The 24,084-nt window shown below is 39.4% G+C and overlaps 2 protein-coding genes across 6 annotated transcripts in view; both read right to left on the bottom strand.

Annotated features, from left to right (window-relative positions):
* The window catches only part of itsn2a (intersectin 2a), a 32,994-nt gene extending 16,023 nt beyond the window's left edge, over positions 1 to 16,971 (bottom strand). For 4 of the 5 annotated variants that reach the window (XM_016675858.1, XM_007560915.2, XM_016675860.1 and 1 more), the window contains exons 1-9: positions 16,848 to 16,971; positions 10,868 to 10,940; positions 5,772 to 5,864; positions 4,550 to 4,613; positions 3,975 to 4,150; positions 3,575 to 3,796; positions 1,867 to 1,960; positions 466 to 608; positions 260 to 323 (exon numbers count right to left, since the gene is read on the bottom strand). In XM_016675858.1, the coding sequence (XP_016531344.1) occupies positions 260 to 323; positions 466 to 608; positions 1,867 to 1,960; positions 3,575 to 3,796; positions 3,975 to 4,150; positions 4,550 to 4,613; positions 5,772 to 5,864; positions 10,868 to 10,874 (863 nt within the window). In that variant the 5' untranslated portion in view covers positions 10,875 to 10,940; positions 16,848 to 16,971. The remainder of the gene's footprint in view (positions 1 to 259; positions 324 to 465; positions 609 to 1,866; positions 1,961 to 3,574; positions 3,797 to 3,974; positions 4,151 to 4,549; positions 4,614 to 5,771; positions 5,865 to 10,867; positions 10,941 to 16,847) is intronic. The other variant, XM_016675862.1, reaches the window with a different exon arrangement.
* A 2,219-nt stretch (positions 16,972 to 19,190) lies between these two features.
* Positions 19,191 to 24,010, bottom strand: LOC103144197 (ATP-dependent RNA helicase DDX1-like; the record flags this gene model as incomplete). The annotated part of the gene is made up of 20 exons (XM_007561060.2): positions 19,191 to 19,754; positions 19,833 to 19,953; positions 20,133 to 20,228; positions 20,311 to 20,353; positions 20,576 to 20,648; positions 20,747 to 20,819; positions 20,900 to 20,991; positions 21,072 to 21,218; positions 21,322 to 21,373; positions 21,463 to 21,651; positions 21,985 to 22,074; positions 22,248 to 22,346; positions 22,496 to 22,556; positions 22,689 to 22,827; positions 22,982 to 23,096; positions 23,201 to 23,277; positions 23,373 to 23,445; positions 23,557 to 23,633; positions 23,731 to 23,814; positions 23,902 to 24,010. Coding segments are annotated over 20 exons (1,941 nt in total), but the record flags the coding sequence as incomplete, so codon positions are not given.
* Between the last annotated feature and the right edge of the window lie 74 nt (positions 24,011 to 24,084).

Below are 24,084 nucleotides of genomic sequence, written 5' to 3'. Positions count from 1 at the left end.
TGTGTGAGATACGATGGTTTTGCAGAAAAATCTGATCCAAATCGTCCAACCCAACCTCTGAAGGAAGGAAGGAAACTTAAGACAATTTCTTTCATGCTGCTTTAACCAGCTTGTTTGTTTTAAAACAGAGAGAAATCAATTTGACCAAATAGTGAAAATAGTGATGCCAGAAAATAGAAACTGAACTTTAAAGATGAAACGATGCCAGGCAGGAATTAGAAAAAAAAAACAAAACAAAAAAAAAACACATCACACGTACCAAATGGTAGCCAGTTGAGTTTGGGTCAAGTTTGATGCCATCAGCGCATTTCTAACCTGAGGTCCTGCAAAGTAAAAAATAAAAATAAAACACACTAAATACATAAAATGTGAGCTTGGATAAAATATGTATCTGTGTAACGGTCTCGACCACATATGAGCAGCCAAGTGACACCAAGACCTTTGAGTTTCTTTAGTTGGACCGACCTGACAGGTAGCCGCTCATGAGTTTGTCGAGTGTGTTGAACTGCTGACGGTACTTGAGTCTCGACGCCTGTGGAACGGCCCAGTCGCCTGAACCCATTTTTGGAGAGCTGCTGGCCAGTGACGTGGTGGAGGAAGAGTTTGAACTGAGGAGAAAGAAAAGAGGACGATTTTATAATGTTGCAAGTTGTTAAGTGAAGGCAAAACAAATTGAAATTCAGCGGTTTTCTGCTCCAATCCAAACCCTGGCTTTTAAACGACAGGCTCCCTGTTGCTTTTTATTTTGCTCTTACTAAACTAGAAGGGAATTTTACAAGAATGATGGTTTAAAACATTACTAAAGTAAAGCACAAACTGAATTAAATTCAGCTTACTGATATAGAGCAAATTCCCAACAAATGTCTGACTTCACTTAAAAAAAAAAAAAAAACCTTCAGCAGTGACATACTGGTCCCTGGTCAAATCAGGGAGGGGAACAGAGAAAATCACTGAGTCTAAAATGTCTTTGGTAACCAATGCATCCTTTGAGAAAACAGTAAAAAGTAGATCCAGGAAATCCACAAATGCGTTTCATGTCATACAGTGTTATGAAAACTTGATTTGTAATACAGAAAGAGGTAAACATGAATTAGCTTGTATTTTTCCCCCCTTGCACCTGACGTACAGGCTGCCGCCTACACCTGAGGTCATAGAGACATCATGTTATTCGAAGCTGTGAAATTAGTGAAGATCCCATTTCTATCCTTTCTTCAAACCCACGCAAAAATGCTGGGAGGAGTCGCTTGGTTACAAGATAGCCACGAAGCATCTGGGTTAGCACAAAACCTTTATCCAGCCTAGCGTCGTCTTTCTTTTCTTCTCACTACACCCGTTCCAGGGAGATATTAGATGTTTCACAAAAAGGCCAGAAGTTGACAAGTAGCTGTTGCTGTATTTTAAGTCGCCTCAAACATGTAAAGTCGAAGTCAGACATTCTGCAGCGGAAACATTGTTGGGATAATAATTTGAGATTAAAATAATAAGCGGTAAATACAAGTATGTCTCAAAGGTTTTGTTGAAAATCTCATACTCATACTTTACATAGGCTTATTACGCATAGGGTGATAAATTTCAAACGTTTATTTCTTGTTATTTGAATGTGCACACCCAGATCATTTTGAAATTCACTAAAGTTTTCTATAATCAACCCATCTGGAATGGTTCCAATTTATCTCTGAATGCCTGAAATTAATGCCCACGATGAGAAAATGTAAATTTGGCGCATAGGTGGGACTACAAAATCTTTCATAGATATGGTATGTTTGATTCTATATTTATGTTTAAGTTTGACCACTGCACACAGTCATAGAGATTAATGATACTGTAAAAATAAAAATAAAATAAAATAAAATAAAATAGGCGTACCTGCTGGATCCAAGGTCCAAAAGAGAGTTGGCTTTTGACACACCCGGAGATGGGGAAAAAGCCATGGGGGACGAAAAGCCCGACATCGGAGTACCTGTATATCGGGCAGTGTATTTTTAGTTTGGGAAAAAAAGAAACCAAATATCAAGATAAATGTTTCAATAATGACATTTAAAGTCAGATAGAGAGAATGCAAGTTCCATAAAGTAGCATAAAATAGCCTGGAAGCTTTCTTAATTACAGCTGTCCTCGACGTTTGAGCACATCTAATCTTATCTTTTTGTATTTTATAGACTGATGAGTACACTGAGCTCGAACAGAAAGGTGATTGTAGCTCAAAATAAATACATTTTCTCGACTGATTTCAGCACCAACTTTAAAGAGACAGTGGCCTAAATTATCTAATGTAGTGAATTCCCAGTCAGTCTGGTTATATAATTGGGAAAATTGTAAACAAAAAAAAAATATGAGAGAATAACAAAAGGAGACACATAAGATGTAAAAAAAAAAAAAAAGAAATAAACACAGCTTTCTCTAAACTGTTTTTAGGAAGGGCTTGCCCTACAAACTGTGTTATGTAGGGCAGCATGATCCGAACAAGTGCAACACTGTTGGTGTATCATTTATTCATTGCAAATTATCGCAATAAAAACTAAATCGCTTAAAGTATATAGTCAAATATCTAACTGCGTTTGTACTTTTCTGTTTTAGGTTTATTGCAAACATATTACGAAACACGTAGTTTCTAAAGGACTTTACCAAGTTACCAACTTGTTACCCGCAAACTGTTTTATGTTGTGTTAAAAGGAAACATCCCCGAATGATGAGCGGGAATCAATTTTATGTAATCATACTTCCAATACAGTTCAGATGTGACCTTGCTTTAGCCTTACATAGCATCAGCCACCGGACTAGTGTGATTTCCAAGACGTGTGAAGCAGAGGTTCATGGTAGACTTAAACTGCAGCTTGTGTAAAGTCATGTAGCAGAAATCTGTGCTAGGCTGCTAAAGCTATGTTGTACAAGAATAAAAAAAAAAGAAAAAGTGGAGATTAATCTTAAACCCTCAACAACACTGGTGTTAGCCTCGTTGCTAACATTGTTTTCTGTACTTGTTTGTACATTTAAGGCTACTGTTCAGCTAGCTTTAGCCCTCGCTATGGTATCTACCATAAGCCATTGCTTGAAAAACAAACAAAAAACAAAACAAAACAAAACAAAACAAAAAACTGCACCGTCTAATTGTTTTGACTAAGAACAAAAAAGTAACAATTATTGTTACTGTGGCGGAAATTGTGTTACATTTCATTATGTCAAGGTTACTTTCATTTTGACACTTTGATCAAAGTAAAAACACAACGTATTGAAAAGGAAAACATACGACTTTAATTTTCGTTCTAAATTGTCATTTTGTAACCGAGGGAAAAAAAAATTGTTATTGCCTTATTCCAATCAGTGGACTGGCAGTGCGCAGCAACAGGCAGGAGAGGGCCATCAGTTTTAGCGTTTTTAAAGAGGTAACATTTCAAAACAGCAGTACGCCCTACGACTGGCAACTGGCCCACGTCTCCAGAGCTGTTCACAAATAAGATGACGCATCCCAATATTTTGGATGTACAACCCTAGAGTCAAATCTGAGTCACTACCAATCAGCATAACTTTGATTTGTCCGAGAGTAAGATCTGAATGGTTCTGGTGTAGAACCAACCTGCGTTGCTGGCAACAAGCGGCGGGGTGAGGAGGCTGACAGTGCCATTGGGGAGCCCAGAGTTCCCGAACGAGGTGATCAAGGGCAGGGCCATTGGCACTGGCACCAGGGGTTGCACAGAGGTTACAGGACGATTAGCTGGCATGGGTGTTAGAACGGGCATGGTGGAAATAGTTGGCATGGATGAAAGACCGACAGACAGGTTTGGCATGGATCCCATTCCTACACAAAGGAAGCACACGTGGTAAACATGGGGACATCGTGAAACGTCACGGTGGACGGAGGTTACACGTCAAAGTGAGTCACTTTCATGTTGTATGTTCTTTTTTTTTTCTTTCTTTCTTTTTTGACAGGTAATCAAGGTGAAACTCGGACACGGTGCACGATTCGAGAATATTACCAAACCGTGCCGAAGAAGACATGTTTGAGCCGCTGTTTAAAGTCGGAGGTTGCTTCATGGTAACCGGCAACGATGACGGCAAGTTCCTGCCCTGAAGCGTAAGTTTAATAAGCTTCATAGCGATGGAAAACTCCAGTCTGTCCATCTTCCCGTCACTGTCCATGTCAGCCAGGTTCCTGTAGGAGAGAAACCGGTAAAACTGGTGCATAGAGTCCAGCGAGCTATTTATTCCTGGGGTTTGTTTCCCCCGTTGGAGAGACAATAGAAGAAGCAAGTCACACAAGGAACAAGGCGCTAGAGGGATTGAATTCCAGCAACATTTTTCTTTACACAAAAACAACAAGCACGCCCCCCGCCCCCTACACACACACACACACACACATATGCACAGTTTACTAGGTGTGGCAGGCAGTGAAGGAAATGAGCTCTCAACAGGAAGTCAAAAACAACTCGATGAACTAAACTGACACCGGCCAAACACAAAGCCTGTGGACCCACTGACCCAGTTGCTACAGCCTAAAAAAAAGAAGAAAAAAAAAAGAGTTTTGATGAGGATTTACAGAATTTTTAGTTACCAGATCTCCGCCAAGACAGAAGGCGGCAGGCCGGACTGGAGAAAGAATTTCCTCGCTTGCTCCCCTGCGGACAAACAACAATGACAGGGGTGGGGGGCCTCAGAGAGATGGGGAATCTGATACAGACCTTTTATGAGATGTAAAAGCAGTTTAAGCCTCAACGTTATGACCTAATACTAAGGAGGCCTCTTTATCCAGAAGCTGCTGGATTTCCTAATTCCAGACTTAAAATTTCACAAAAAATGGTTTCTACAATTTTAACAAAATTCACTACATTTGACGAGTAACTTTAAAGCTGCTTTGCAAGTAGTTGAGCCTTGTAGTCTGTAGCTTACATACATAATAAAACAACACTGATCAAACTTTTAATTATTACAGATTGGTACAGGCCCACTATAAATCTCAAAGGACATGCCCTGCCTCTTACTCCTCAACGAACCTGCCATGGATTTATGAATGGATTTATGAATGAATGGATGATATAAATCCCACTGCCTTTGCAGCATCTGGATTAACTAGATTAAACTATTAAAAGAAAAATCTATATGAAACGAAGGATGCTGGACTGATTGTAGATCCTTTAAAGCTCATTTGTGGATTCCTCCAACCTTATTTTGTTCCAGCAAAGTAAAAACGCACAGCACAAATAATTAAAAACACTAAAATTAGCATCGAATGTGGTAACACCTGCAAACTGAAAATGAATCAGTGTGAAACTATTGCATTCATTAAAACTGTATGCACTTCTGTCCCTTAGAAAAAGAACGAGGGGAATTCCAGACTTTTCAAAAACAGCGTGGGGCCCCTTTTTTTTTTTTTTTTTATTTTTGTACTCCAAACACAGCTCTCGTTTCTGCCTTTTGGTGTCCGTGTCAGATGGTCTTCTGGGAGACGTGAAACGGAACGTTGAGCCAACTTCTCGCTGATAGCATCAGATTACATCAGTCTAGCATCCTGGGAGCTCAGGGGCTGAGTAACCACATCAGATTCTTTATTGTGCTTTTTGAGGATGTTCTGTAGACGGGGAGCGGGGGGGGGAGGCACAGCTTCTATGTAAGAGGTGAGATTTTATCTGTATCTAATAAACTTATGAAGGAATACCGGGTGATGCAAAAAGATCCCAGCAGGATCATGAAGAGATAAGCCAGGGTCACTTTAGCTGACAGCGGACATACTGTTTTATCTGATCAACGTGTTGAACCTTTGTGTTAGAGCAGCCTACCCGAGATGTAGCCGAGGATCGGTGAGAGGGTGTCAAACTGTTTATCGTGCTTCCCTCTCTCCTCTGGAGTGATGGTCCAAACGCTGGAACCACCTGAAAGAAAATACAGGAGCAAAAAAGGTGATTCTTAAAGGGGCTGAAAATTGGGGCAGTTCTTTACTACATCATTTCTCATGATGCTACTTTCATGAATGTGGTTTTAGTCCCTGGGTAAAACACTTCACCCACTTTGGCTGCTGGTGGCGGTCAGAGGGCCCAAGTGGCACCTCTGTCAGACTGCCCCAGAGCCGCTGTGGCTACACTCCTGTAGCTCGCCACCATCAGTGTGTGAGTGTGACTGAACGTAGTGTGTGAAGCGCTTTGGGGTTCTCTGGGCTTGATAAAGCGCTACAGGAGGACGGGTCATTTACCACAAGCAACCAAAAGCCAATGATAAACCTTCGCGAAGCTGAAATATTTATACCGACTTCACCGCGCGCGCAGAATTCAATTTGCCATTCAATAATGCATTTATAATTTGTATTCCGAATGGAACCTCGGCAAACTTTCAACTGAAGATTATTAATTTATAAAAGTGTCCGCACAGCTACTTTTCACCCCACTCACTCTGCTCTCGCTGAAACATCCTGCCTTGAGTATGAATTAATGCAACTGTGAATTCTAACATCAGTTCACATTTATCCTTGAGAAAATATGTCACTATTGTTTTTTTTTTTTATTGTGAGAATAAAACGATATATTACAAAAAAAAAATAAAATAAAATGTTCATGCCGTAGGACAGATTTCACCTGGTTGGGAGACAAGCAGACAAGGACAGATGCAGTGTTAAAGTCGTACCCCTGAAAGTGCGTTTAAATGTACTTTGTGTTCAAAGTACACTGAAAGCTGTGGCCGCAACGTCACAAAACGTACAATTATTATTTTTTTTTAAAAAAGGTGTGATTAATCCTTTAAGGAATTGCAATCTTCTAGCAGAGCGATGCAAACTGCTGCTTTGTCAAACAGCAGAGAAAACAAATATTGGTGATGCAACAGATACAGCTCGTTAAGGAGTATTAATTATAACTGAACCACTAAATCAACTGAAACATAAATGAAGCAGTAATGTGGGACAGCTAAAAAAAGAACTGCTCAATCTGAGCTGGCTCCTCGAACCTTTCATCCTTCGCTGCTCAACAGATGGGCTTTCCTGATGCCAAACGCTGCTGCCATGGTGATCGCAGATTGCAAACAAAATGAGTAAATTTCAGCTGAAACCGTGTGCAGCATTTGCAAAAAAAAAAAAATAAAAAATCAAGGTTGTGACTAATTCTGATTTAGTGCTTCATATTGAAATAAGTTTTTAACCAGTGTTCCTTCTTTTATGATACTAGATTGTAGAAAGTTCAGAATATCACACACTTTACCAACAGAATGGATATACTGGTAAAACTTTATGGGCTTCTCATCTTAAACATTGAATTCAGGAGACACTAATCTTTCTTTTATTCTGCTCTAAGACATAATTATGCCAAATTATTATTCGTTTGTCCTATGCATTGTAACATACATTCAATGGGCAGCCACTGGTAGCCGATATTGGATATCGAGGCAAATGATCGTCGTCAAGGTCCTTCATATGTTTTACCAAGGAAATATAATGAATAAGTTTTTTATGCTATGGCAATTAAATATAAGAGACATTACATACAATATATTTCTTTATTAATACTTACAAATAAAAATATCGTTGATGGTTTTTGGTGACCTGTTAGTAGCAGTGGATAAAAAGTTACCTCCAATTTCTTTAAGAAAACACACGATTGCAATGACAGTATCAACTGCAGTTAAGTTGCATTTTTGTCACTCATCTCTTTCTTTTCCAGTGCTACAATGTTCACATCTAAATATCTCTTTGAGCTTTTGCTCCACAGGCACAACAGAACAGTGACCTAAGGCTGAGTATTTCACCAGCGTACAGAGAATGATACGTCTGCTGAGCAAATACAGCGTCCAAGCGGTCTTTTGGGATTGCAGTGTCACACGCACTGATCTTAGGGTGATAATTTTGACGTGCCCGCTTACGTGCTAGAAAAAAAAAAAAAGTTCTTTCATCTTAGATAAGAAGAACAGAAGCACTGTGGGTGCATATCTTCAGAGATATGGTGTCTAGGCTGTAATTTACTTTGCAAACTCAGGAAATGCCGCCCTGCCCATGATGAAACTTCCACACACACACACCCCAGCACAAACCCAAACAATCTACAAGACTGTGCCAGCTATACACAGACTTGGACGAGGAATACCACTTTAGAAAACAGGAGTTTAATAGCGGCACAAAAAGCTGCTGTTGTTGTGAGCAAAAAGCAGACAAGTTGTCCACAATCTGGTATTTCTGCCTAAACAAGCTGCCCTAAACCACAACAGCAACAGCTGTTCAGGTGTGCGGTTTTTTTTTTCCCCCTCCTGACAAAGCTGATGCTATAGCAACTCAGAGAGCCTGGCCTACTTTTGGCATCTTCAGCAAAAAGCTGCTGCAGACAATAAGAAAGTAATTAATCTCACAGAAAGATGTGAGTATTCTCCACATTGTCTCGATGGCTGCACCAGCCCAACACCCGCCCCGTTTGGAGTTACTGCAAATGAAAGGACATTCAGCACAGGGCCGCTGGGACGTGCCGCTAGCACGGCCACATCCACAGCCTGTCAGTCACCGCGCTGCATGCATCAGAGCAGGCCTGATGCTCTGTGAGTAACTGGGACAGTGCAAAGCTTCAAAAGAGGCCGCTGCGGATTGACATTTGTGCTGCCGGAGACCTGTAGATTATTCTACAGGAGGCCACATGAAAACACGCCAGATTTATGCATTGCTACCGTAACAAATCCGGCGCAGAGAGAAAGACTCACTGACACTCGTGTCTAATTTTCAGTAGCTGATGTCATTGAATTAAATTTAGGTCTGGACTTTGAGTGGACCATCCTGAAATGTGCTTTGGTCTAAACCAGGGGTTTTGAAGAAGCACTCCTACTAATTTTGTATAGCCGACACAAAAATAGCAATTCCAGAATGACACGAATCTGGTTTGTCAGCACAAGTGACTAATGCAATTTCAAATTTTGACATTTTTAAAACGGAGTACTATGCAAAGTATCTGTCCTGCACTATTTAACCACCTTTTTCGCTTTCATTTCGACATTACAAGTACTGAAACACCCAATGAGTCTGTTCCAGGATCAAACGTGGTCGCCCCGCTTGATTAATCGTGATCTTAAAACAGCGAGTGGTCTCGAAGTAAAGAGTCACTCGAATCTTATTCTTATTCATGAGAATATGTTAACAAAAAAGTAATTCCATTCATCTTCCCAGCTTTGTCCATATTTTTGCTGTGCCCTCCTACAGATCCAGGCTTCTACAAGCTGAACAACAAAACATAGAACAAAAATTCTGGTTTTGTTTTTGTCTGATCAAAGCATGTCTCTCTTGAAAATGAGATGTTGGATCTCAATGAGACAACCGGTATAACTAAAGATACATAAATAAATAAAGACTTCTTATAATCAAACTTTTATGGAGGCCAGATTTGTGGAGTGCACATTCACCTTAAACGTGTCTACAACTTTGTCCCTGACCTCTGTGCAACGTCCCTTTGTCTTTATGACGCTTTTAGTCGACTAATGTTCTCTAACAAGCCTCTGAGGCCTTTACACAACAGCTGCATTTATGCAAAATTCATCCAGATAGTCTCTATTTCCCTCTATTTTTTTTTTTTTACTTTTGTTAACATCTGAAGGCAGTTGTTTTCATATTCCTGGAATTTCACAGACAGCTTTGCGTATTTAGGGAACGGGATTTGCCGACTAAAAAGCAGGCATGGTGGAAGGTACTGAGCTCTTCCAGTACGATTTGTTAATTCCGCTGTTATTCGTTTTCTTCAGTGCGTTTAAAGCAACTTCGTTAAAAGCAGCTCAGATATAATAAACCCTCAGATCAGAGGTCTCACCAGTACCACTGACATGAGACAGACTAATAACAGTTAAAAGCACTGCTGTGGAAAACGTATAGGATAGCTTCTATAGCAACATCGCCTGAGCTGAATTTGAAACGCCCGCATCGCGTCTCGCCTCCACAGCATCTGCTGCACAGAGACTCTGCCTTCTGACTTTTCCCTTTGTTGGCCTGTGTGCTGTTGTCAAGGTACTGTAATGTCCTCACTTAGGAGATACTCGAGTCTGTCCCCCGAGTGCACCCGCTCCCGTCTGCTGGAGGAGAACACAGCAAGGCTTTCCTCAATATTTACATATCAAACACTTCACCTGAGACTCATCGGTTTATGTTCCAGATGGTGGATCAATAGTCTCTGCACACTACAGCATTTTAGTTACCCCAAGTTACCTGTGTGTGTATGCGTGCGTGTGTTTTTTTTTTTTTTTTTTTTTTTTTTAAGGCTTGCTGCATACTGTCCACGTGGTTGAGGAATTGACTTTGAGAAACTGCTTCAGTGAGAGCACAGAAATGCAAACTGCTTTTCTTTTCTTCCTGTGCCGTTTCATGGAATGGGATTTGAGTGTGCAAAAAGAAATAACAATAATAATAGAATGGGGAAAAAATTAAGCTTAACACATTTTTTCCCCCCAATATGTAGCAACTTAGTTCATCATCAGTCTAGCAAAAAAAAACAATAAAGTCATGTCTAAAGACAACAGAAGCGTCAGTATAAGGATTAGAGACCAAAAAAAAATTTATATTTTACCCAAAAGCAATTAAATTTTCTTGTTCAAATTGAAAACTTAATATGGGACCAATTTCATGAATTAAAAAAAACATTTAAAAAATCACTTGGTATATGACCTATAAAACCTTTTATCCATTTATGCAGACCGATAAGTGAAATTTAAATATATTAAAAAGACAAGTCATTGTTACTGCCAGCAAATCAATGAATTATTTTATCTTGATGACCTGATCGATAAACAAACAATCATAATTTTAATAATAGGCCCTGAAAAAAACATATCTGTTTAGTGTAATTTTTTTTTTTACTTTTTCATCCCTATGTTTTGTTTTTCAGTAGAGATGCACATCATGCACAACCAAGACTTTAAACTGTGTCCTCACCATTCATGGCTGCAGGTGGAAGGCTCCCGGCAGAGAGGGAGGTCCTCTACTCAGTTGGCTAGCTATCAGACATCTGCAGAAAAAAAAAAAAGAAAAAAAGACAGAGATCAGACTGTGATTGTGTGATTGTGTGTGTGTGTCACAGAGTAACGGAGGTGTAGGAATCTGTTTGGGGAGAATGAAGGAGAAAAATATTGAAAAAGGTGGGGAGGAAAAAAGTAAGACAAAACCAATCACTTTCCAGAAATGCAATGGAAAAACAGTGAATGGCTAAAAAGGACAGATGGGAAGGGAAGAGAGAAAACAGAGACAGATGATGTCAACCTTGTGGAAAAAGCATGAAGAAGACAGGCTGATGAAATGATGGTGTGTGAGAAACGGGCTGCTTTGGTTTGTGTGCGTGTGTGTTATTTATTTTATTTTGCTTGTTTTGACAGACGTGGCTTCAGCAAACAAACAAACAAACAAAAAAAACAACAAAAAACTAGTAAGCACCTACTTCTCAGCTGAAGACGAAGATGATTCAGATTGTCTCACATGCGTTGCATCTAATACCTCAAAAAATCCACCTATTTCCTGGTTGCATTGGATTTTAGATAAAGGCCAATCATTCATTGATGTTAAACTAACATCACTCATTGTTTGATAAATCGGTAGAAAAGTAAAAAAAAAAATAAAAAAAAGAAAAAAAGAAAAAAAAGCACAAAATCCATAAGAAGCACCGAGGTATGTCAACGATTTAAAAGGTTAGAAAAGCCGAGCAAAATTTCCCTATCATCCGGCTCACACAGTTTAATGTTTTTCTCCATCTCTACTGATTATTAAACTGCACTGAGGAAACACAGATATTGCTGAGCAATTGCTGGTTAGCAGGCTGAAGAAAGGCTTTTTTCCCTTGCTCTCGACATATTAAGCCGTTAGAATGTGTTTCCGGTTATGGAAGAACGAGAACAGTCATCATGTGTGAACTGGAAGAGCACCAAACGCCAAGCATCATGTCTGGTGAGCAGCCGGCTGCAGGCACCAGCAGACAGCCAACTAATTACCCATCTAATAGCTTGTTACTACAATGCCTACATGAAAGCTAAAACAATTTGAAGGGATTTAGTCTATGTTTTTGGTTCAGAGCAGGTATAGAAATCTAAACAAAAATGATATATGTAACATATATAATTATATGTTGCACTATTTACTATTTTCCACCAATCTTAATGATTACAACTGTTACGTAAATACAAAGATACCAAGAAACGGCGCAACTTTTACCATCATCGTCTCAAACCTGCTTGTGCCTAAAGGCAACGTTAAGAAAGTTATACATTTACTGATGATTGACTTCTGCTCCGTTTGCTATTATGAAGGTCTCAGCTGCCACTTAACGAGATTGCTTTGACCTTCACTCTCCATGCTTTAGAAAGGATAGTTTCACTGTAAAATAAAAGAAAATGTTTTATTAATCCAAACTGTTTGAGTAACTGGTAAGAATGAAAAAGTAAGATGAAAATGGGTAAGAAGTATTTGTACAGTAACAGAGAGAAAAAAGCTCTTAAATGTCTCAAGTCTAGGAAAAAAAAAAAAACTACCCTTTTTCTCTCATTGCAAACACTATAGAATGACTAGACGCATTTTTGGTGAAACTAGAAATAACAACTAAATAACACTTTGGGTTGAGGAGTGAATAAAATTTAGCATCAAAACTACCAGGTCAATGTTTTACAAAACTTCAGTCCTGAAGGAGATGACGGCAATGAATTTGGTTTACTCCAAACCTTTGTGGCTGAGACCCAACTGGGTTTGCAAACCTCAATTCCCCTTTGTTTTCGGAAGACGCAATGACATTCGTTTCATTAGAAAATGAAATGAAATGCTGTCAAATTCAAATGGATTTGGTTTTAAATGATGCAACGAATTTAAGTAAGCTAGTTCCTTTTTTTTTTTTCTTAAGGCTGCACGTACAGAACCATTGCTGTGACTCTTTGCGCGAAAAGCTGCCAGTCTGTCAGAAAAAAAATAAATAAATATGTGGGCTGGTCAGCAGCAGAGAGAAGCCGCTTTAATAACAGAGCGTCGTCACGGTGACGTAATGGAGAGAGGTGTTCATGTGGATACAGAGGGTGAGGAGAGGCCACTGGATAATAAGGAGTCTTATTTTCATGGAAAACATTACCTGAGGCACTGAGGTAAATGTAGCGAACTACTGACTGACAGTCAGATGGTGCTGGAACCTCTATTGCTGCCTTACTCATCATGCAGAGCTCAGGAAATATTTCTAAAAAAAAAAAAAAAAACTGGTAAGCTAAGCAGATGCTTAGACTAAATTGGTTAGGATTAAAATGTATCACTTGAGTAAGGAAATGTCCTTATAAACCCTGTAGCAGAAACCAATGCGGATTCACGGCTGCAGAAAGTGCAGGTTATATTTACAAAGCACTGTTCAGGAGAAAGTTGGCACAACTGATACAAATGATAAAATCCTCCAAAGTTCAGATTCAAACATTTAATCTGTTCAACTGTTCATTTTAATCCCTCCAATTTTACAGCTCCACCAACCTTTTCTTGAAAAGTTGGCAGAACTTTTAGAAAAAGAAAGGGAGATTTTCACTTTTTGTCTGATTCAATTTGTTGATTTGTCTTTCCTGTTTTTTAACGTACTACAGCAGGGGACACGGCGATTATTTCATAACATAAAATATTGTCTGTACACGCCAGCTCTGCCACTTACTACAGAGTACTACACCACCCATCGTGGCATCTGTCCCTGCATGCTCCTGATTTCGTCTGTGGAGTAATTTATGGACAAACCTGTTCATGGTGTAGGAGAAGGCACAGACCCAGTTTCAAAGGAAAATGTGAAAAAGAAATTAGAAGCAGAAGAAAGGACAAACCCTTTAAGCTTTTCTAATTAATTCAAGAAACATTCACAATTCAGCCATTTTTTTTGTAGGAATGACTTCGGACTGAGGCAGTTTTAAGTTTGAGTTTGAGATGCAAACACAGTCAAGGAATATAAATTTGCAATGGGGTTGGTTAAAGACTCTTGCCAGTAATAAACCTGGAGAAATGGGGAGAGAATACAGATTACTTTGACCAATTGAAATCAAGCTGTCCTTTTTCATCCAGTCCACAATGGTGCACTACTATGTTGCTTCATCATCACTGGGGCTCAGCATTACAAAACCATGTGATTGTGACACTCTTGGTAAACATTGTTATGTCAGTATCATTTTTGAAACACTTTAATCTATTTGAGGTGTGTATATTTACTGCAGCGAGTGCAATAGGCCAAGTATGACACTGTGAATTTATGACACTTAATACACAAGCCAACAATTCTTGCATTCCAGACAATCTTCTGTGACATTAATAACACACACACCGATACACACACACATATAATCATCCTGAGATGCAGCTTGGAAATCATTTTTGCAATACTTTAGAAAAGCACGGCACATACAATACAGGTAAAAAAAATAATCTCTGGACGTGCTGTTTTTGTGTGCCTTTAACTGTCGCATACAAACACGTGCAGTATTTAGTGGACACTTATCCGCCCTCGTGCACAAACACTTGAACGTCTTGAAGTGTGTGAGGTATATTACCTCCTGTTGGCTATGGAAGACAGCCTTCACTGTTTAAACAGGACATATCCTGGATGGATCCAACAATGAATCAACAAAAGGAGACAAAGACACCCTTTGTATCAACAGAAGGCGTTTCGCTGTGTTTAAATATATATGTATTTCTTTCCCTATATAAACAGTTTCCGAGCTAGATTTGAGGCAATTGGGTATATCAAAAGAGAGCTAGTGGATTTGTTTCCTGACCCATCGCACAGAGGTCACGAGCAAATCAAAGATCCTTTCACTCTAACCGGCATGCTGATTGACACCTGTGTGCACCACTCCAGGCTAGATGGATGTGGCATATCAATGCGCCGGCCTGTGTGCACGAGTGTGTCCAACACACTCTGCAAGCACAGAAGAGGGGCCTGTTCTGGCTGACACAGTCCAGGAAGCCTCGTGGAACCGTGGAAATAAAGACCCCAGTGTGTGCGCACGAGTGTGTTTGCGTGTGTGTGTGTGTGTGTGTGTGTAAGCACTGTGTGTTTTGCCAGTTCACAAGAGCAGACGGATGCACAGACACACGGACGTATACGTCTTCCTCTGTTCTGGTAAAATCCGGGACGTTTCTGCAAGGACACTCATTCGTATCTTTATGTCACAGTTACAGGTCAACTCAATAAATAACGGTGGTCTCTTTAACACAAGAGTCTCCGTCCCCCGATACACACATAACGCCATGTCCTACCTCAGCTGTTTTTCTATATGTTGTTTTTATTATTTTGTTTTGTTTTGTTGCCTTAAGATTAAGGTCAAATTAACTGGTATTTTATGCCCTTAATATGGAAAATGTCAGAAAAAAATTGACACCGGGTGATTTTCTTCAACAAAGACACGTAAAGCTGTTTAGAGCTGAAGGTTAGATGGTGTGAGATCGTTTCAGGGCAATCTCAGAAGAGTGCCTCGATAACGAAATAATCCTAAACATATAGCCAGAACTAGAATGGAATGGTTTAAGATTAAAGCATATTGATGTTTTGCATAAAGTCCGGCTGAGAATTTGTGGCCCAGAAAAGGCGATGTTCACAGATTGAGTCTTACCAAACTGAAGCTTTTACAAAGAATAAAATGGAGACGTTCCCGTGTTCCTATGTGTAAAGCCGCTGGAGACTCGCAGCTGTAAATGGTTTTGTAAAGGTTTCACATAGAGGGGCTAAATACAAATGGGGAGGGCGAAAAAAACAAAACAAAACAAAAAAAAAACAAAAAAAAAAAACCCCGCAGAAAACAATCCAGTCATCCAGTTCACAATATTGCTCTACTTGTGTTGGCCTGTCACATGTCAGAGTATGAATATTCCTGCATGGCTCTGTGATTATGTCATGTGTTGGCAGGTGGATATTTAACAGCCTCAGCTGAGATTGGGCCAGATGTCACAACTGCTTCTGCGGTTTAAATGGACTTTGCCACTTCAGCAAAGAAAACCTCCAAGTAGCAAAAGAACCAGTGGCCGCGCGCACACACACGCACACTCAAGACACACTGTAAGCCATCTTTATAATTCGTCTTCTCCACTGCAGTGAATGAACACATGCCTTCCTAAACAGCTTAATTTGTTCCAGTTGTCACGTTCAGTATTGAAAATAGGCTCTCATATGAAAACAAGCTTACCTGTCAGGTGCTGCAAAGGGAGATACAGCAGTAAGATAATAAATACACAAATACACCTGCCGCACTTAAAAAAAAAAAAAAAAACAGGCTGTGCTATTCAGCTGTATTTTCCCTCCCTTATGAATCTGGATTTAATGATTTACCATTCACTAGCCAGCGTCAAATTGAGTCTCTTTCTCGGGAAACAGGATTATTAACCTCCAAAATGAGATGTGTTGTCTTCAAACAGTGATGTCATGTGACACGACATCTCAAGATAATTGGTAGAAAATCACAAAGTATTAGCTCTCATCAGACAACAAAATCGCGTTTTTGCAGCCAACAGACTAAGACTTAGGAAGTTTAATTTTAAGTTTGTTATTTACAGGAAACATTTTTTTTTGTTTGTTTTGCAGCCATATGGTGTGTTCCCCATCTCAAACGCAGACAATAGGTTGCTTTTCAGGACAGGTTTCATAAAAACCCACATCTTGTCAGGACGGCAGGTTCACTGCAGCAAATCAACCCACGGTGTTAATATTCGTCGCCGCATCGCTTTTAGGCTCCGTATTTCATTTAATAAAAGCAGGACATCCCACTTACCTCAAAGGAACAGGTTTAATAATAAATAATCATAAAAAAAAAAATCCACATCACATTCACGACAACTAATTGGAAGAGGTGCTACGTTTTGTGGTGTTTTCCCTTTCGCTTACCTTTTTTTTTTTTTTCTTTTTAAAGCAGTAAAATGACGTTTAATAATTTACCTGTTGCGGTGGAATAGCGGCGGGGATCGACATCCAGGCTGACAATCAAAACTCGTAGAGAAGGAGGAACCGATCCAGCAGCCGGGGCGGGCGCGGACTGGAAATGGGCGTCTCCAGCTCCGAGTCAAGCTCCGTGGGTTACCGTAAGTATTTCCGACGGTCTTAAAAAATAAAGTTTGTTTTCCTGAAGAAAATTAAAAAAATAAAAAAGAAAGAAAGAAAGAAAGAAGAAACTAGGATTTGAATGAAGTTTTTTTTATTATTATTATTATTTTAGTTTTTACCCAACAGGCCTTTGTGGTACGCTACATGCTTCTATTGATAAACGCCAGAAAAGTAAATTCAGTTCAATTCAATTCACTTAAAAAAAATATATATATATAAATACTGTATTACTTCAAAGGGTAGGCTATATTGGCTGTTTTCGAAACTCGTGTAATCTAAGTGTCTTAAATGAGTCGCTGTGAGTGATGATGCTATCGTGCAGGATGGATCTCAGGTAGCAGCCAGTCTTGCAAGCAATCTGAAAACGCCTCTGACTGAGGGTTGTTGTGAATGGCTATCATGCTAACTGCTCAATCTGCAGCAGAGACGATATTCCATTTATTTAATTTTGGCGCAAATGGCTCTCCATAAGTAACATGTCCCGGATGACACAATTAGTTGTTGTTCACATGCAATGATTCACCACATGTGCTTTTGAGATGGTTTTGGATTTTCTCCTTCTCCCTGCTTTTTGGTTGTGCTCTGCATCCATGTGGCTTCCTTTTCAACGCCAGTAGGATTTGGGGTCACAGTTCAGGTGGTTTTGAACTTTTGAGATGCTAATCAGCTGTTCCTCAAAAAGTAAGAGCAAAAACCCTTCCAGCTGCACAGCTTCCCAAACCAGACGGAGTAATTATCGCAACATTCAAAGTGTCAACTAAAAATAATTATGAACAAAAGTCTACAAAAAAAGCAAATCAGAAGAACTACTCTAACACACTTTAAAAATTTAAATTAATGATCTTTTATAATTATGTTTAACATTATTAGTGTTAACATAATTATTAATGTTAATAAATGTTAACTACTTGTTTAATATATTTTGAATATTTAAAAAAAATCTATGTAATGTATTAAACTTTAAATAGCAATGTACTATCTCAACTGTACACTCTAGACTACTTCACACGTCCTCGTTTTAGGCAACATGCTTGGATTTACAAAAAATAGTTTTACCTCAGGAGCAGCGTTTTGGTGTCATTGTCTGCAGTTTTAAAATGTGTAATTTCAGACAAGCCGGACTTATGCTATTTTTTTGAAAGCTCAAAAAAATACGATAAAAAATAGATCCATTCAGCTCTATTGGTAATAAGTGCTTAAATTCCTCTTATGTGGACAGAAATCTGTAATTAAATGCAATTATGAGGTTAACTGTAAAGCCCTCATGAAAGAAGGAATCCAAGTTTCTGTCGGCCAAGAGCGCCACTTACAGCCCAAGCTTGGTATTGTAGCTTATTTCCTTTTTAACCTTTCTGAGTTGGCGGACTGATATCTGTGGAAAATAACTTAAAAGAATGAATGAATAAATAAATGAAACAAAAATAATACTAATAATAATAATACTCTTTTTTCAATACATAATTTGCTCGTCTTAAAACCCATCTATTTTACTTGGCTTTCAACACCAGTGGGATCTAGTTTTAAATTTTATGTTTTTGTTTTTAAACTGTTTTTAAATTACTTTTTTATTATGTTGTGTTTTTAAATTGTACAGCACTTTGTATCAACTGTGGTTGTTTTAAAGCGCTTTATAAATAAAGTTGGTATGGTATGGTATGGTATAATTTGCTTTTAGGTCTAAAAATGAATACATGTTCTGAAAAAAATAAAGTCACGCGATTACAGCTCAAGTGATTTTTAATCTGTAATTAGATTCTCACTTAATATTGACAGTTAATTTTCAACTGCTCGAAATGCTATTATGTGGAATAGCGCACAAACTTTCAACACTGACATGGGAAACTCTACTGAGCATATCCTGACTGCTATTATAGAAAAACATGACTGTATATGGGTGCATTAAAAAAAAAAAAACTTCATCACTGACATTATACAGAGGGGTGCAGCATGATTTTTTTTTTTTTTTTAATTTTGAACCTAAAATTCAGGTTCTTAGAAAACTGGAATTATAGATAAAACCAACGAACCATCATTTTTAATACATAAAAAGGTTTAAATCCTATATAATATTACCATATTCACTGGTACTACACTGTGTGGAGACGTGCTAAAACCTGCAACAAAAGTGAAATTAGTATATCTGTGGGGTTTTTAAAAAAACAATATTTTTTAAATAAATAGTGTTAATCAAAGTTTATTGATGATTTAATAATAAACTTAAACAGATCAATTCAGCTCTATTTAAACAGTTTCATTTAACATAACTGGAAAGAAAAACCAGACTCAACAGCCTACAACAATTTATTTCAGAAAAAAAAAAAAAAAAGAAAATCGAAGTGATCAGGATTAACTTTAGTATTCCTGACCAACAGCAATCTTTTTCAGCTGTTCTTTCACTTGAACCACAAACTTTAGCGTATTTTAAAACAAAATCCTTCAAACTAGACTCAAAAACTAAACTTTTGAATTGGAAAATAAAATAAAAATTCAACCTTTTTGTTTTTTTTTTAACTGTAGCCCATTAAGCAGCACAAATCTTCCTATTCAGCCGTTTCAGGAAGCGAGTGTTTCAATTAATGGTAGGCGCCTGAAGCGTTGTCATGCTATTTGTTTAGAAGGCCCTGAACAGCTGGTTTGGCATGTATCCTAAATGAAGAAAAGATGTTTGAGCTTCTCTCTCAAGGACGGCCAACTCCTGGACTGTCGGGGCCAGAACGTCCACGTGACCCGTATAGTTTCCGCCTGGGGAAAGATAATGGACTTGTTGGTGAGCCGGTACATATTTATCACTTCTATAAAGATGCAAATGGTGACAGATACCTCCAAGAGCTCTGCGCTGTCCATAAGTCACTTTTCCGTCAAACTCATCTACAGGCACTTTAATATCCGTGTCACACTGAGTGATGGTGCATTTCAGATGCTCCTCGATTTCAGACAGAAGCTGGGATAACAGGAAAGAGGAGAGAGATGCAGAGCAAATGAGACCCGTGCTAGAAGCACCTGCCAGAGTGACAAACGCATGATTGTAAACGTCACCTTAAAAACTCCTTCATCGAACAAGGCGAGCCTTTTCATACACCACTTTTACTTTGTTGCGTCGGACTGATTCGATTTGCTCACCTCTTTCTCGTTGTACCATATGGTGCACCCTCCGTCCTCCTTCAGTCGGGTGTTGTAGCAGCCTCTCCCTCGGTTCTGACAAACGTGGTACCACACCTACGGGGATGAAAGATGAAGCCGCGTGCATTAAAACAGAGGAGCTCAAACTGAACATTGGGATTCCTACCGCCTAGATTACCTTTTCTTTTTCCATAGCAACTAGGGAGATGGCAAGTCCCATTCTGCAAGTTAAAGAAAATATTATACATCCTCTGAATCGAATATGTATTTTACTGGAATATTTTGCATCAAACCAACAAAAAGTAGAGTGCAAAATAAAGCGGAATCATTTTAACACATAAACCAAATGGATGTTCATATGTATTCAGCCTCCTTTACCCTGAAACCCTTAATACAGTTCAAGAATCAATTGTCTTCAGAAGTCTGCTCTGTCCTGCGCTTACCTCTCTGCTCTACCAACTCTGCCGATACGATGGACATAGTTCTGCTTCTCGTCAGGCAGGGTGACATTAATCACTGTTGTTGAATTTGTGAAGGGAGAAACAGGACGTCGTGAGAACAGGTGGGCAGAAGCACCGATGTGAACAAAGCGGATGCAACGACAAAATGGGTACCATAAGGAACGCCGCTGACGTCGATTCCTCTGGCGGCCACGTCTGTGCAGATCAGCAGCTTCACATCTTTTCTCTATGAAGATGAGAGGACCTTAAAATGTCTACTGACTGGCAGAACCGCATCAGAAAGTCGTGTTCGTCTTTGGTTCTCACCTTGAAGCGATCCAAGTTATTCTTCCTCTCGTTCGGCTTTCGATCACCATGAAGGCAAACGCAGGAGAACTGGTGACCTTTGCTGTCTGGACCTGGAGAAAAAGGCATTCCAAATGTATGATTCAATAATGATATTTACAAATCGGTGCTGAATTTTAAAACATCTGCCCACCTCCTCCTTGCTGAATGAAGTATTGCTCCATGTTGTCGCAGTCGATCTTGGTGCGACAGAAGATTATAGCCTGGTCCATTTTGTGCTCTTTGATGGCCCTGACCGTGTACTCGCCCTTCAGCTTCTTGATAGCTTCAGACCACATTTCTAACCAAGAAGGTAAACAGAAATATCTGTAATGTTCACTGGAAGGAAAAAAAAATTGATGTTTTCCAATTAAGAATACGGTAAAACCTGGCATAGACTTTACCTGGCGTATTGGCTCCTGGTCGGGTGTTATCTTTGGCGTGGACTTCATCGGTCTAACCGAAGGAAAGCAGATCGGAATAAATACAAAAGCTTTCCTCGTCAGCCTGTACCACTGTGTCATGTAATCTCTTTTGTGTCTCACCCGGACGTGGTTCTTGCCGAGGCGCTCCCACTGCCGGTCGGCCTTCGGGTTGACCGGCACCACCACGTGGTGGACGGTTTCCGGGACAGAGTCCTCGCCTTTTAGGTCCACCCAAGTGGGAAAATGCATGATGCGTTCGGAGAGCTTCTTCACGTCGAAGGAATGCAGTGTGGCGGAGCACACGATGACCTGGGAAGAGCAAGTGGCACTGGTTTTTAAGATTCAGCAGAAACCTTTTTTTTTTTCCAGTAGAGTTCAAACTTGCTTTAAATCTGATGGAAAACACCTAAACTGAAAATATTAAAGCAATCTCTAAGCATCCTGCAAGTCTTGTAATTTCAGTATTTTCTTCACCGACTCTTAGAGCTAAAGATAAGTGAGAAAAATGTGGGTTTATCCCAACTAATATCATCATGGAAATATTCACCAATCACATCACAAATTGCATCATTTGCATAACGTCATGCATCTCTACTTAGATTGCATTATGATTAGAGTCCTTATCATCATCTTTAATGATACCTGCAGTCTCTTGCCGTCAGAGGTGACCTGAGGGATTTGTTTATGGATTCTGTTGATGAAGTCTGTGTATCCGGCTGTTAGGAGACCATCCTGAAGACAAAGTGAACCCCGATACATGTTAAAATGTAATGAACTGTGTCATTATAATAAAAAAAAAAAAGAGAGAAAAAAAAAACCTAAAGAAATTGAAAATGTCTTTCAGAAGAAGTGAGAACTTGATGTTTTTAAAGTGGATTGAAATTTTGCAGATGTGTTGCACGTACACACTCATCCAGAACCAGGAAACGGACTTGGGACAGACTGAGTTTTCCGGTGGAAACAAGGTCATCCAGTCTTCCGGGTGTTCCCACCACTATGTCTACCTGATAACAGAATGAAACACACAGAAAGTTACAAAAAAACAAACAAAAAAAAAAAACAGAGAAAAAGAAACAAGAAAAGAATGAAAACTTATGTATTTTAGTTTGTGCGTTTCACATTTAAACCAATTAAGCCTATAGATACTACATACCCCCTGTTCCAGAACTGCTAGCTGCTCTTTAGCTGCAACACCCCCGATCACAAGAAGCTCCCTGTAATCACAGATGAGGAAACTTGGCAAATGCTGATTGGAGAAGATTAACACCAACACTCTGGCTCCACCTGCTGGCAATAATTTGAAATTACAAACACAGGCATGCAGTTTCCATCATTGTTTGCCGGACCTTAGCTTGGGATTTTCCACATTTTTCTTAAACTGCTTGACATTGTTGAAGGTTTGCTCTGCCAGCTCTTTGGATGGCTCAATGATCAGGGCTTTGGGTGCGTTTGATGAAGCCTTCACTTGAGTCACTTTGGCACTGCCTGCAGATTAAAAAAAAAGATCAAAAATGAATAAACAGTGGAACTTTTGAATATTGTTGTAATGTCAGAATATATATACATATATATAAAGTATTTATTATAAAAGGGAATGAATATGATTTCCATTTCAAAACTTGGAATGCTGTTCCTTTACCTGTTTGGGAAGATTTAATGGTGTGACTCTCCGGTGCCTGATCCAGAGCGACAAACCCACTTTTAGGGGGATGTTTGAAATCTTCTCCTCCAAAGTTGAACTTCAGCTCAGCATTCTAGCAAGACAGAAACATGTAGGCTTGTATGGCACCACGGATACACGGCACTTCGTTTTTGATTTCTACTATTAAGTATTTCTATCTACTGAGCGTGGAGGTACCTTCAGGACGCACGAAGCGAAAAAGCCCTGGCTACTTAAATTTTCAGGGATGTCAAAAGCTGAACCCAGGTCGTTTCCTAGGAAAAAGAAGCAGCAAAATGTTACTAACCATCAACAGCTCAACGTGTTGCCTACATCTTTTATGATCCAAAAATGAATAATTATGATGCACCATTTTTAGAGAAGGAGATCTGCCCCTTGTCTAAATCCAGGTAGCACCCGATAGTGTCATGCATGGTAAACTCCTGCAAAGAGGGAAAAGAGATGACATGGAAAAGAAGAAAAAAACAAACCAAAAAAATAAATACAATTCACAAACTGATTATGTTTCATAACAACAGAGGAGTCATTTCCACCTCCCCGTAGCTGTCAAATTGCTTGTTGTTGGATTTCTTTCCGGTCCCACCAAAACCAAAGCCGTACTTGTCAGTTCCTGAGAAACGCAACAATTTACAATTCAGTTACTGCACAGCTGACAAGATTTTTTTTTTTTTGGTTTTCTTGTAGGCTGGAGATTTTTCAACGCATACCCAAATCCAGAGCAGCTTGACTGGTAGACCAACCCACCCGGCAGAGACCCTGGTCATTGCAGGTTACCTCATAGTAGTACTTCCCTATAATCCAATCGAATAAGTACTTTGAATGTAGGTTTCTCTTATTCACAGTAGTTTGGTAAATAATTAAAAATCATGCTCACTGACCTTTTGTGACACCTTTGGTGGAGCGGCAGCCGTGCCACTCTTTGAACTCCCTGCTCTGGCAGCAGAGTCCGTCGGGGCCGATTGCTAAGCAGACCAGCAAAGAGAGACGTGTTGCAAATTACAAAGCTGCAGCTGTTTGAAGTGTTTGTCTTAAAAATCAGTTGGGCTGTCTTTTAATGCAGA

This window comes from Poecilia formosa, unplaced genomic scaffold (assembly GCF_000485575.1).
Source record: "Poecilia formosa unplaced genomic scaffold, Poecilia_formosa-5.1.2 Scaffold122, whole genome shotgun sequence".
Classification (NCBI taxonomy): Eukaryota; Metazoa; Chordata; class Actinopteri; order Cyprinodontiformes; family Poeciliidae; genus Poecilia; species Poecilia formosa.
The sequence above is the reverse complement of the archived record's forward strand: the minus strand, read 5'-3'. Positions and strand labels throughout refer to the sequence as shown.